The sequence below is a fragment of the Nyctereutes procyonoides genome, unplaced genomic scaffold (assembly GCF_905146905.1).
Source record: "Nyctereutes procyonoides isolate TBG_1078 unplaced genomic scaffold, NYPRO_anot_genome, whole genome shotgun sequence".
Classification (NCBI taxonomy): Eukaryota; Metazoa; Chordata; class Mammalia; order Carnivora; family Canidae; genus Nyctereutes; species Nyctereutes procyonoides.
In genome coordinates this window covers 28,287,644-28,302,855 of record NW_026575125.1, presented here as the reverse complement: position 1 = coordinate 28,302,855, position 15,212 = coordinate 28,287,644, and the positions used below count along the sequence as shown (strand labels likewise).

Sequence of the window (15,212 nt, the reverse complement as noted above, 5' to 3'; positions counted from 1 at the left end):
AGGTACCCCTTTGGATCACTATGTTTGTATGTTTGGGGTAAACACCTAGTAGTACAAATGCTGAGTCATAGGGTAGGTCTATTTTTAACTCCTTGAGGAACCTCCATACTGTTTTCCAGAGTGGCTGCACCAACTTTCATTCCCACCAATAGTGTAAGACAGTTCCCCTTTCTCCGCATCCTCACGAACATAAACCTGTTGTTTCCTGACTTGTTAATTTTAGCCATTCTGGCTGGTGTGAGGTGATTTCTCATTGTGGTTTTGATTTGTATTTTCCTGATGCCGAGTGATGTAGAACATTTCTTTCATATGTCTGCTGGCCATTTGTATATCTTTTTAAGAGAAATGTCTGTTCACGTCTTTGGACCAAGTCCTTGTTATGCTGCTCTCTCTTAGGCTGTCTCTCTTCAGCTGCCCTCTTCCCCTTTGAAGGGCCCACTGTGATTACATTGGTCCAACTTGGATAACCTGAGATGGTCTTCCTATCCAAAATGACCTGATTACCAAATTTTAGTCCATCTGCAACCTTAATTCTCATTGCCATAACAAAGAATTTTAAAATACTTTAACTTATTGTAAAACAAATGAGTTTTAAGAAAACTTACTCAGAAATTCTTGGGATTGGGACATGAACCTTTTCGGAGGACCATTTTCCTGTCTACCACAGGTTAATAGAACTAATATCTGCAAAACACAAAAGTAAGAAAAGGTCTGAAAAGTAAATCTGTTCCTCATTAATTTAAAACATCTTTACTGAGCACTATTGTGTAACATATTCTATGCTAAGTGCCAGGAATTCAGTTAGAATCTAGACAGTCACTGTCTTGGAAATTAGAAAGGATATAGGTGATATTATTAACAACTTTTGTAGGGTGATGAGCAGTGGAAACTGCATCACACTGATTGTAGAGTGAGTGGAAAAGAAGGAATCCCCTTTGACACTAACTGGTTTTCTCTTCTTTGTGCTTTAATTTAATTATTTTAGACCTCCTCATTATAAAATGACCACGAATATCACCTTCGGCCCTAACATTCTGTAATCCTATGATCAAAAGCTATTACTCAGATTTAATGGAAAGCATTTTTCATGACATTCTCCATTCTACTCTCCTCCACTTTGCATTGCCATTTTGAAGCATTAATAACATGGCAAATCCATTTTCTAACTATATCCTGAGTTTAGGGCCTTCCTTCATAATGTTCCACAGTATCACATAACCTTATCTAATGTTTACCATTAATCATCCACATTTCTCATTTCCCTTTTTCTCATCTTTGGTAGAAGCAAAGAATAGAGACCCTAATACTTCTTCTATATTGCTGAATAGTCCTCTATTTAATGTGAAATATTCCTTTGTATTTCTACACTATATGTATTTCTAAACTGGTACCAACTCTAATGTTCCCTTCTCCTTCTATACTTGTATTTTCTGGGTCACTTAGGTGGTGAGAATTTTCAATTAACATACTAGCTGGCACCCAAGGAAACGTCATTTTTTAAAATGTTTTTCTGGCACAGATCATGATTAACTTCCCTGTGTAATGAGGATAATTTGTGGTGTTTATATAACTGGGTTGTTTGATTGGTTTAGTTTTTCAATGCTTTCACTCATGCTGTCGTATCTTATCACATATAGAGGGTCATATTACTCCCAAATGCCTTTATAATTTCATCTCATGCTACTCCCTTCTCCACACTTTAGAGTGCAACAAAACTGAATTAAATATAATGAAGATCATTCTTTTTTCTTAAATATAGTAGATACACATTGTTACACTAGTTTCAGGTGTACAACTTAGTGATTTGACAAGTTTATATGTTATGCTATGTTGACCACAAGTATAGCTACCATCTATCCCATTACGTTGCTCTTAAAATATCAATGCCTGTATTCCTCTTACTCTGCCTTTTATTCCTGTGACTTATTCATTCTGTAACCGGAGGCCTGTATCTCCCACTCCCCTTCACCATTTTGCCCAGCCTCCTTCCCTCTGGCAACCATCAGTTTGTTCTCTATAATATAGTTTTGATTCTCTTTTTGTTTGTTTGCTCATTGTTTTAGATAAAATTTATGGGTAGAATCATACAATGTTATTGTATTGCTTATGACCTATGAACTCCTCCTAAAGATTCATCTTTCCCTTTGAACCTTTTTTCTTTCCCTTTTTTGGCTCATCCTGCTAGACTCAACTTAGCCAACCCCTTCTAGAAAATGTCTTCCCTAACATCCAGGTGGCTACATATCCCTTTTCTGTGCTCCTGTAATATCCTTTGACTATATGTATCCTTGCTCCTATAAGACGCTTAATATATTTATCTATCATATGTGTATATTCTACAAGGATGTGAATGGTGGTAAAAACTGAATTCTATTTATCTTCTCAGTAACCATTACAATGACCAACAGATACTAAGCATTCTGTAAATAATTATTTTTTGTAAATAATTATTCTATAAATTACTACATAAAAAAATTATTTCATTACATCTTAAAATCAACTCCATGAGCTAAAAGGCAATTAACATCTTTATTTCACAAATAAAGAGACTGAGGTCTGGTAATTCTAAGGCCACCATACTCATAAGCCCTGCACTAGAAGCCAGTTCCCCTGATTTAATGTTCTCTCAGTTTGCCAACATCATTTTTGTGCAGTAAGTCACTCTTGTGAATCATGAATATTGCAATTTAATTATCCTACATTTATAGGAGACTGAGGGTCTCTGGAATATAAAAGTTAATAACAGGGTAAAAGGTCATTGCACTAATCTTAGAAAATATGAAGGGCCAGATTTATTGGTTAAAAAAATATTTTATGAGAAAGGGTTAATTAATTCTGAGACGAAATACAATTTTTATGCCATAGTAGAAAGCTAATTTTATGAGTTTTCCCCATAGAGAGAATAAAATAAAATGTTGGCCACTCTGTGCAATTTATGAAGTAGTAGTTCTTCACTCCTTGACATCTCTAGGGAACAGTTTTCAAGTAAATTTTTCTAACAGAGATTTTGTACTTGGCCTCTCACATTAATATACTCAGGCATATTTTTATTAGTAAAAGAAAATCAGTTATAAACAAACCCTAGAGAAAACAAAATAGAATATGTGCTCTTGATATGACTAAGCAGGAGTATATAGATAATCATTTCCTAGTAAAACAGAATTCACTTTATTCTTTCCTCATTCTCTTTCTTGTTGATTTCACCTTTATATCTCTTCCTATAGACTATGTATCTATAATTACATATATTTTATTAAAGTATTGAAATCAGCTCTATTGGCTCTATGGCAATTTATCATATACGTATGTTTATGTATATTGACTTTAGACTATGGATATGTAACATTGTGTTTAAAAGGATCAACTTTGGGGATCCCTGGGTAGCTCAGCGGATTAGTGGCTGCCTTCTTCGGCGTGGGGCGTGATCCTGGAGTCCCGGGATTGAGTCTCACATCGGGCTCCCTGCATGGAGCCTGCTTCTCCCTCTGCCTGTGTCTCTGCCTCTCTGTGTGTGTGTGTGTCTCTCATGAATAAATAAAATCTTAAAAAATGATAAAAAAATAAAAGGATCAACATTTAGGAGAGCCTCTGTGTCTCAGTCATTTCAGTGTCTGAGTCTTCATTTTAGCTCAGGTTATGATATCTGGGTCCTGGGATCAAGCCCATGTCAGGCTCCCCATTTGGCAGAGAGTCTACTTGTATTGTCTCTCTCTCTGCCGCACATCCGCCCATGTACATGCACTCACTCTCTCAAATAAATAGATAAGTCTTTAAAACTAAATAATAAAAGTATCAACTTTTAAGTCATATGAGAAATAACAATGGAAATGGATAGATTTACATATATATAAAAGTATAGATTTTTAGCATAATAAAAATGAAATGAAAATTAAAAGAAATACAAGCACTTGGGAATATATATGCATTCACTGACTAAGAGTAAGTAGCTTAATTTATGATAGTGATTCTTTTTTTTAAAGATTTTATTTATTTATTTATTTATTTATTTATTTATTTATTTATTTATTTACTTATTTGAGAGAGAGAGCAAGAGAGCAAGCACATTCTGGGGGCGGGGGGTGCGACTGGGCAGAGGGAGAGGGAGAAGCAGACTCCTCACTGAGCAGGGAGCTCAATACAGGGCTTGATGTGGGGCTAGATCCCAGAACCCTGGGATCATGACCTGTGCCAAAGGCAGACATTTAACCGACTGAGCCACTCAGGCATTCTATGATATTGATTCTTAACTTGGCTTTCATGGTAATAGGAACCTTCTGCAGAGAGATCAGTGAACCCCATGAAACTGTATGTAAGTATGTCTGTATAGGCATTTTTAAGTAGAGAGGATCATTATTTTATCAGATAATCAAATGGAGTCCACAACTTGAAGTGTTTAAGAACTACTGCTTTAAAAATAAAAAAGAACTACTGCTTTATAATCTCATTCAAATTAATTGTAAAATATCTAGAGCTCAATTGGATACATGAGCAGAGGATATAAACAAGTATTTTGACAAAAGTAGAAGCATGCAGAATAAATTTTGAAAACATGTTCTACCTTATTAGTAATCAAATGGATTCAAATTAAGATGAGCATCAACTATCTCCTTATATCTGATAAAGCAATAATCACTTTAAGAACTAAAGCAACAAAATTCCTATCAGCAACATAACTTCATTCTTTCTAGTGCCATTAAATATTGATATGGCCATTGGGAAAGCAATATGACAATATTTAGTAAAAGCCATAAGAGTTTTTTTTTTATTTTTTTATTTTTTTTTAATTTTTTTTATTTTTTTATGATAGTCACAGAGAGAGAGAGAGAGAGAGAGAGAGAGGCAGGGACACAGGCAGAGGGAGAAGCAGGCTCCATGCACCGGGAGCCCGATGTGGGATTCGATCCCGGGTCTCCAGGATCGCGCCCTGGGCCAAAGGCAGGCGCCAAACTGCTGCGCCACCCAGGGATCCCCATAAGAGTTTTTTTTTAATATTGACCCAATAATTTATTCTGAGACAATTATACACCAGAAGCTGAAAGAGAATGCATGAAGATGTTCATTATGGTGGAATTTCTAATAGCAAACAAAAGGAAATGGAAGCCCATAAGATATTTAGCATAAAATAAGTTTGAAAAAGCAGAATGTTATGTAGCTATGTAAAATACATGTCTATGGGGATTGTAATGTGTAGACACAAAACTTTGGGGTGATTTTTAATATTTCTATATAGTTTTAATATTAATGAATTTAATTATTGTAAAAATATTTCCATAATGTTAACCTATGACAAAAATTGAGCACTAAATATCAAATAGTAAACACAGGGGCATTATTTAAAATATTATTATTTTTTAAATCAAGTGTTTTCTTTTTTTTAAGATTTTATTTATTTAGTCATGAGAGACACACAGAGAGAGAGGCAGAGATACAGGCAGAGGGAGAAGCAGGCTCCATGCAGGGAACCAGATGCGGGACTCGATCCCAAGACTCCAGGAATACGCCCTGGGCCAAAGGCAGGCGCTAAACCCCTGAGTCATCCAGGGATCCCCGAATATTTAAAATATTAACAAATGAATCATCTAACATAGTAAGGAAGGTTCAGTTTTCCAATCTGGATAAATCTGGATAATCCATGTAGACATGCAGGTTGTAGGCTTTAAAATTCCAGGATGTCATTCACATCGGTTATAATATACATGGAATTCCTTGGGTTGCTTAAAATAGAGGCCCTGAAATCCTGGTTATTTTTTATTTGTGATAATACATTCAACTATTGTGACTTTGATTATCTTATGGCATCCCATATTATCTATGCAAATATAATGTGAACTGGTTAATGTGAAAAGCCATGGACTTTGATTCAAACAATCTATATCAGGTTCATCTGTGTCACTTACTAGCTTTATTCCTTCTAAGCTTGTATTTCTTCAATGGATAAAATGGCAAATTATATATGGATTGAGATGACATGTGAACAGCTCAATGAACAGTAAGACACTAATAAATGATATATCTTATAATGATAAAACCAGTTATATTAATATTTATCATGTTAAAACAGATGTTATATAGCAAAATAAAACATTAGCAGGTAATTCATTAAGGGAATATTTTTCTTGTATTAAAAGCAAAAGAAGTAAAAAAGAAGACCCTAGTGCAAATATTTGTATGACAAAATTCACCTTTAGTGCTTTTTACACAGTAGTTACATACTATTTTGCACACAATGTGAAAGTTTCCCTCCTGCCTTCAAGGCTGATCTAAAAATCACTCTTTGTGCATATAATTGAAACCAATAAAAATGTTGCTTTACTACCTACTTTTCACTGAAAAGTATGTGAAACACATCTCTTCAAATGTCTTCCTATTCAATTTTTGGATGAAGATGGTTGGACATGTTTTACAACCAACCTTTAAGTGTGTGTTTTCAAATGACTCATTTACTCTCCCATGTCTGACAGGATTTGCATGCACATGTAGGGAAAAATAAGTGGAATTGCAAATAATGTCATTAACTTAAAATGTGTCTATCATTGAGAAATAAATATACTGACAAATACTCTTGCAGCAGGTCCATGAAAATGCTTAAAAGTTGACCATTTGAAATGTTCTGTTTATTTTTTTTATTATTATCAAAAGAGTAATGCTGAATTTAGGGAAGTATATTCACAGAAAGTTAGATTAGTTTCAGAAACTAGGACTATTTTTTTATTCACACTTGTCAACAAAGAAAAAAACTTCCATATCGTAGCTATGGTTTATCCTGTACTGTATGGGTAATGCTGATATTTGGCCACATGCAGTGTAGTTTGTGGCCCTAACCCAATTAAATAAGAAGAAAGTATTTTGTGATGCTAAATAAAAATTTCTCATCTAGGAAAACAGTTTTAGGTTTATTATTTATCTGCTGTTACTCCATATAACTTAATAGTATCCACTTCCAGATTAATAATGTGCTTTAAAGATAAACAGATATTCTTAGTACATGGATACATTTGTCATGGGAAATGATTCTTCACTGTGGATCATCCGTTTTCAGGAGAAGCACTGGAGATTCACTGCTGAAAAAGAATCTAAGAGCAAATGAGGGTATTTTGTCAGGACATTTCAATAAGTTCTTCTGACCCAATGAAAATAAAATATAAACCTCTCCATTTTAAATCTTTCTCAGATGCACTTATTTATTGAACATTAATTAATATGATTATATTTACAGTAATTTAAAGGTAGGCTTTGGCTTTAAAAAGGATTTCAATTAATCAAGATTGATTATTTTTCTGCCCATTTAACTCCATACCAATTTCCAGCTTGAAAAAAAAGGAAATAATTTTTAGAAGCATGAATTCTGTGAAGCTGTTTCTTAATAATTTTCCACCATACTCTCTTGGTGTAAGAAGTCCTTGGAGATTTTTCCTTTGAGTATTTATATGTAATCCATGAAGGGTGTCATTTGCATTTTGATTTGAAATTTCCTGACTTTGGGATGAAAAGAAGTACTAAAAATTTTGAAGTTGTAAGATCCCCCTTCCTCTAAAGCTTTTGCATGTTTATCAAATATTTGCTGAGCTCTTAGTTTGTGCAGACAATCCTAGCTTCTGGGATGCAAAAACTATGCTCCTAATCATCAAGAAACCTCTCCTATGCTGGGGGCTCATGTTAAGAGTATGGAGGTATTGCAAAAGAGGAGAAAATCAATTTTATTTATTTTTATTTTTTATTTTTGTTAAAGATTTATTTATTCATGAGAGGGAACCCTGGGTGGCACAGCGGTTTAGCGCCTGCCTTTGGCCCAGGGCGCGATCCTGGAGACCCGGGATCGAATCCCACGTTGGGCTCCCGGTGCATGGAGCCTGCTTCTCCCTCTCCCTCTGCCTATGTCTCTGCCTCTCTCTCTCTGTGTGTGTGACTATCATAAATAAATTTAAAAAATTATTTATTCATGAGAGACGCAGAGAGAGGGGAAGAGACACTGGCAGAGGGAGAAGCAGGCTCCCCATACGGAACCCAATGTGGGACTTGATCCCAGGACTGGGATCACACCCTGAGCCAAAGGCAGACGCTCAACTGCTAAGCCACCCAGGTGTCCCAAGAAAATCAATTTTAAATGTACTGGGAGGGATGTAAAAAAAAAATATCAGGAATAGTTTCTCAGAAGAAATACCCATATTGGCTCTTTTGATTATGCTAAAGTATTTATCATAGAAGGATAATTAATATTTCCTTTATTCAGATGAGACTACTTTTCTGTAATGTCTTTATATATTATTTGAATCAGCATAGATTTGGCCATATCAATTATTTTTCACATCTCATTTTTAGTTTGTATGCCCAATACCAATATCAGTTATGTTTAATTTCATTATCAATGAATTTAATACCAAATATAAAATAACACTGATGCATAATAACTGAATTATTTTGGTTATGAAATATGATATTCAAAATTCTTTCCTAACTCTTAAGTCTTTTTTACATTTTACATTATAGATGAAAGAGAAGATGTTCAAAAGAAAACATTCACAAAATGGATAAATGCACAGTTTTCTAAGGTAAGAATGTTTTGGTCTTGTCTTTTAAAATATAATGTGACTGAATTTTCAAAATGAACTATGTACCTGTGTCAGTTTAAATATCCATATTGTTTTTATCATAGTGTCATTTTGTTTTAGCTGTGCAGATTTAGGAACATTATGTTGACTTTTAATTAAGAAGCAGCAGCAGAATATATGGTAAAGAGAAATTATTTAATTAGACAAAATGTATCTTTGGATCTTAATGATAATGTGAGTTTCTTTAATTACATCAGTCATCTAAAAATTATAATCACAATCTTCCACCAAGTAGCTAGTATATGCTACACATTAGCAGAAGATCTGAGGGATTTTTTTATTGTCTGAAAGTGATCATTTTTTTTTCTTTCTTAGTCTTTACTAGTTCAAAAAAGACTGATACAACTGCCTTGGGTCTGTTTGGCCCCTATCATTAGGGTATGTGTCAATTTAAAATAAGAAGTTTATCCTTTTTCTGCAGGCATCAACCCATACTCTTAATACATTTATTTATTTTGCAAATGCAACTTAATTTATATTCCATATATAGCACAATTCTAGATAATATGTGAACACAGAATAAAATATTCTTACCTTGAAAACTAGCATTAAGAGTAACATGTAAAGAGGTTTATATATATTTTGAAGTTAGAAAGATTTGGCTTATTTTGCATGTGATTATGAAGCTTAATAGGGTCAAGATATGTGAAAATTCCTACCACAGTTCCTGACAATCTTAATATATGTGGATCACTCTCTCCATAGGTCTGTCTTGTTTTATAAAAGTTTTGGTAATGAATCCAAAACAATCCCCTGGGAGATGCAATATTAAAAAGTGCACCCATTACTATTACAAAAGGTTTTCTAGTGTCATCTATTGTTTATGGTATTTGTTAGTAGAATTTTCCCAGGTAGTCTTTAACATATTAACAAGATAAAGTTATTGAAATTTAACTAAGAAGATTTCGGTTATATTTACTTACTGAATTAACAATTAATAAATTGCTATTACAGAACTTTAAACAATAAACATAAAAACCTATTTTTAAAATCTCAAGTTTTTTTAAACTGAGTACAAATAACAAAAAAATTATAACAGTACTAATGAAGAAGAATAAATGAAAAATAAACTCAGAAATATGTAGGATAGGAATTCCTATTTCCCAGAATATTTACCAGGTGGATATATGTGGTTTAATTGCTATATCTACCAGTCTCATTGAAATCTTAATTTTGGAATTTTGAAACAGGCAATAGATATAAGCTTTGAAATAAATATACAAACAAATCAGGATCATAAGGAGAAGTTTTGTAATAATAAACGTTACATAATACTTCGAATCTTTGAATTAAATCAATGAGTTGTTTTAAGAAGTTGTGAGGACATAACTGAAACAAACACTGCAAATTCTCATTCCCACAGATCTAAATAGATCATTACTCCCTATACACTGACAGTTCAGGTAGCACTTACCACAACTCACATGCTAATATACAAACCATAGTTTGATATGCTGTCTTCTATGAATACATTGTTGGCACTGACTTAGAGCAATTTTTCCCTACTCTGAGTGCCCATATTTTAAAGGCTGTGAAATAATTACATGCATGAGTGCATTGACTGTTTTTTGTATCCCCACCTCCAAATCCAACTTCTACTTATTTCATTTATTTTATAAACGTTCTTCCTCAACCTATTAAAATTGGATTAGGGGAGTTACCAGAGTTTCATATTTGGGCATATGCTAGGTGTCAGGAATATAAATAAATGTTTATAAAGGCAGAGGAAAAAAGTACTTAGAGATCAAATTTATAATGTGTGTTGATTTTTCATTTAGAAAGCCTGAAAATATATTTTCCATGTTATCTGATTTTTCTTGTTGAGACTTCAAGTAATGACTAAATTCTTGTATATATTTTTGAGAAGTAAGAGAAAGCTAATTGATTCCGTTTAAGTCCATTGATGATACCAAAAGATAAGCATAACTGAGATATGTCACTTGGCACATATTTAGTATGTTACTATGTGGTGTTGGGCAGAATTCCAGGCATGTAGGAGGCACAAGATTAGTTTAAATCTTCAGATCTCATCAAACCTACACGTTTGGAAGATACTTGAAAATTGCTAAATGGAGAGGCACTGACTGAGAGACCCCAAAGGAAGGATCATCAAAGAGCAAAACACTCTACCCTGAGAGAATTGGAAACAATGGAAGGCAGGAATGTACATTTTCTTTGTAACCCCAATGATCTGTATCAGTGCAGTAAATAAATATAATAAATGCATTTTTGGACAATAGTACAGAAGTAACATATATGTTAAGTTTAAGGAAACAGGAGAAATTCTGAATGGAAAAGAATGTTGAAGAAGACTTTATTTTTTTAAAGATTTCAATTATTCATTTGAGAGAGAGAGAGAAAGAATACGTGTGTGCACATGAAAGAGAGAAAGAGAAAGAGAGAGTGTGTGCACACCAGGACAAACAGGGGAGAGAGGGGGAGAGGGAGCTGGGAGCTCCCTGAGCTGGGAGCCCAACACGGGGCTCAATCCCAGGACCCTGGAATTGTGTGCCGAGCCAAAGGCAGACACTTAACCAACTGAGCCACTCTGGCACCCCTAAAGGAGACTTTAAAAAGAGAAAAAATGATGAAAAATTATCACCTGTGTGGTAAATTAGTCAAAGAGAAACACACATGTACAATAATAAAAATGATATGATGACTTAAAATATTTAACAGTGAGGCTCACACACATTCATTTATATAATATTTGTAAAGTAAAAAGAGACTACAAAGTAGTTCCCTGTTATTTTGTAGAGTTACATAAGGGATATTTAAGGGGGAAAATGTGATTAAATAAAGCCTTATCGTTTTGTGTCATTCAAAGCCAAATGTACCTTTATAGTAAATCCAACTGATTATTCATTTTTCTGGTACCATTTTAAAATAGACCCTATCTCTTCTTCAAAATAAGTCTTCTATTAACCTTCAATTCCAAAATTTTTTATTAGAATATGATTTATCACATCTATTCTATAAAGATAAGCAAACATTATTTATCTCCACATAAACACAAAGCCATTGCTAGGTAAGATTAATTCAAGGTAAATATTCTATTCATGTAATTTGTAGATATTTTATAATCCTAAAAATATTTAGTGTTTACCACAAATATAATTCACTAATAAAAATTACACAGGTTCATTCATACAAGCTTCTTTAAAGAAAGTACACTTAAAATTATGACCAAAAATAATTTTGCCATAAAACTTGCTTGATGTTGGTGTTAGAGAAAAAGCAATCTATGGGGGAAAATATTTACTACTAGATCAATTGAAAGATTTAAACCATCTCCCAGTGAGTTATATGATAGTTTTGATCCTACATTGGATTTAGTGATTATCTTTATTTCTATCCTCTAACTACACTTCTCTGTATGATTCTTCCAAAAGTAGTAGACAACTTGATATTTTATTTAAATGAAGTAGAAATGTGTAAATAGTTTTGTCTATGAACTTCACAAGGACCTATGATATGATAATGCATTTATGTCTTCATTGCCACAACATATACACCTATACCTAATAAGCCAGATTTTACCCTCTTGGAATAATGATAACACAAGATAGAATTAACTGGTGTAACATACTTTTCCCAAGAACTTATTATTTATGACCTAGCCAGCACAATAAGCATGGCATCATGCAAATTAACACCAAAATTGTGAGTCAGTAAATCAGGCTTCTTTACATAGGACTCTGTCATGAAGCCTTAGGGGAAATCATTATATCCACACTTGAATTCATTTTGGGGAAAAAAGGTAAACATAAAATAAAAAATTATTTGAGTTTTGTTTTCCTTATATGTGCATATCTATTTTGTAGGAAAACATACATTAAAAGAGCTTTATAAATGTTAAAACATAAACATAAAATATTGGCATTTTTGTTACCATGTAGTGAAATTGCTGGATTGAAGGAATCACATATTTATGAAATTTTCCTGGATGCCTGCTCATTCATTATTTGAACATGGTTTTGGCTACTTTCTTTGGCTGGAACAGGGAGGATTTGTGTTTTATTATCCTGCTACACTCTCTGTGCCAATACATGCCCTCAACACACACATATGTACACAAACATGCATGGACATATACTCAGTTTAAAATGAATGAAACAGTTTCATTGTGCAAAGGGAAGATAATGGAGTGGCTGGGTGGCTCAGCTGGTTAAGTTTCTGCCTTCAGCTCAGATCATGATCCTGGGGTCATGGTCTCAGAGGGGAGTCTGCTTCTCCTTCTGACCCTGCCCCCTCTCATGTTCTCTCTTGCTCTCTCTCTCTCAAATAAATAAATAAAATATTTTAAAAAGGAAGATAATGAGATTTAGAAGCAAAACCTTGTTTTAGTGAAAGAGGTAACAGTATGTATACATTTCCTCTGTGTTAGTTCGAAACTTATACATAACAAATTTATATTGGATTCTACTCAAGGGGCCTGATTTAACAGAGATGATAGAGTAGACCTATTGTGTCATGAGAGGGTCACCATAGATACAAACTCACCATTATGCCCTTGGCTTCCTTTTTCTCCCTGCTATTTGATACCAGAAAGAATTAGATTACTGAAGAAAATAAAGGGCAGTGTACTGTGTCTCTGGATCATAATAAGCAGCTATTGGGGAGAAAAATTTTCCTTTGCCATTCAGTGTTCTTCTGGCTGGTCTAAGAATTAAACTGATAGAAAAAAAAAAGAATTAAACTGATAGGAGGCAGATTAACAGGAGAAAAAAATCCAAGGTAAATTACATGCATAAGGAAGACCAGTGATAAAACAGATCCGAAGAAATTACCAAGGCCTGCAGCCTTTATCCATTTTAGACAAATGAACTGACACAATAAAGCAAACCTCTTTGGGAGCTTCAATTGGTAAGGAGTTCAATGGAATTTGGGCTGGGGTAGTAAATTAGTAGAAGTAACAAGGTTTGTTTATATAGCCTGTTTTTTGTATAGCATCTTTAGCCCTAAAGTTCCTGTCTCTGATAATAAGAACGTCTCTTTACCTCTTGGAATAGAGAAGATAACTTTTATGTGAAAGATTTATTTCCTGCTTTCAAGGGACAAAGGAAGACCAGAGTGTTCTTCTTGCTCTCTTTCTTAAATAACTTTAATTCAAGATATCTATATCGTACCATGGCAGATCTTGGGGAAGCCTTCCCTGAGCCTCAACATAGCCCATACAAAGCTTGGGTAAGAGTTGAATGATTGGGTACAGTTGTTTTAGTGAGATGATTATTGGTACAAGAAACTATAGACCTCCTCGTTTCAGAAATTGTGAAGATTAGGAACTTTTTCATTATATTTTTATATTATTATATTTTTCATTATATTATCATATTAATTTCCCTATTGAATTATACTTTTATGGTTAAGTTGCTCTAGTGACCTCATGAGATAGTATTCAAGATGAGCTAAATGTGAGTGGAGGTGGTTTGCTCATGGGAAATGGAAGAGATGAAGCTAGAACTCAAGAAATTAGTTAGGGATATAATTATCTAAATTGTGAGTATTTTTATTTATTAACATTAATTTTTATTTCCACTAATCAAAAAGTAGTGTGTGTAAGAGAGAATTTAAATATTTATTTAATAATTTTATGAGAAATATTAAATATTGCCCTACTGGCATTGTGGACTCCCTAACATCTACACTAGATGTTAAGATGACTTCTAGAATGATGTGTCTGTGTTTGTAATTTAGATAATTATGCTAATGGTCTAATACACTGAGAACCATTCTGTTGAATGTTTTCTTGAATCTAATCTTTGCAAAGTACCCAAGTAACAAAGGATATCATTCAGTTAGTGAAAGGAAAATTGGATTGTGATAGGTCTCACTATTTTTAATGAAAGACAAATAATTTATTGTGTATTTTGCAGATCTTTCTTAGAAATATGTATTTGATTAACCTACTGTTACTGAGCTCTTAATAACTCTAGCTAGTTGTAGAAGGTACACATGCTTTGCTCTTTAAGCTACTATGTTCTGAAACATCTTATGAGAAAATTGGAATTGTTGATTGCTATACCTATATAGTATAGAGTGGTCTCAGTGGCAAGCGTATTTAGCTGGAAAATGTAAATATTTACCAATTAGCATGATTGTTCCTAGGGAAAAAAAATCTGTAGCTGTTAGGCAAATGCATTAGTTGTCTGATTTATTCTGTCTTAGGTCTCAGCATAACTTTCTAGCAAGACAGCATATATTGAATTTCGTGACTTATTTTCATTTTGGGAAGAATAGTTGGCACTCTGGTACCATCCCACCAGAGATATATGGTTGTTAAAATAAACTTTCAAGATTCAACGAATATATATTGAGTGCCACCTATGTGGCAGGCATAGTATTATATACTGTAAGAGGCACAATGCAACATGATTTTTCTTCTCTAAAAGATTATCATCTGAGGGAAGAATCAATTACATAAACAAATAAAATAAAATATGGCCTTTAATATAATACAAGTGCCATGAGAACAAAAGAAAAAATGACTAATTGCTTAGAGAGAATGACAGCTTGTTGGAAAGAGGTGACATTTAATTTGTTGACACAAAGACAAATTAAAGGGAGATGAAGGCATCAAGAATTGCATGTAGAAATGGAACA

The 15,212-nt window shown here is 33.6% G+C and overlaps 1 protein-coding gene across 6 annotated transcripts in view; it reads left to right on the top strand.

Annotated features, from left to right (window-relative positions):
* DMD (dystrophin) overlaps positions 1-15,212 on the top strand; it is a 2,039,779-nt gene that overhangs the window by 169,475 nt on the left and 1,855,092 nt on the right. For all 6 annotated transcript variants that reach the window (XM_055339022.1, XM_055339018.1, XM_055339021.1 and 3 more), the window contains exon 2: positions 8,488-8,549. In XM_055339022.1, coding sequence (XP_055194997.1) covers positions 8,488-8,549 — 62 coding nt within the window. The remainder of the gene's footprint in view (positions 1-8,487; positions 8,550-15,212) is intronic.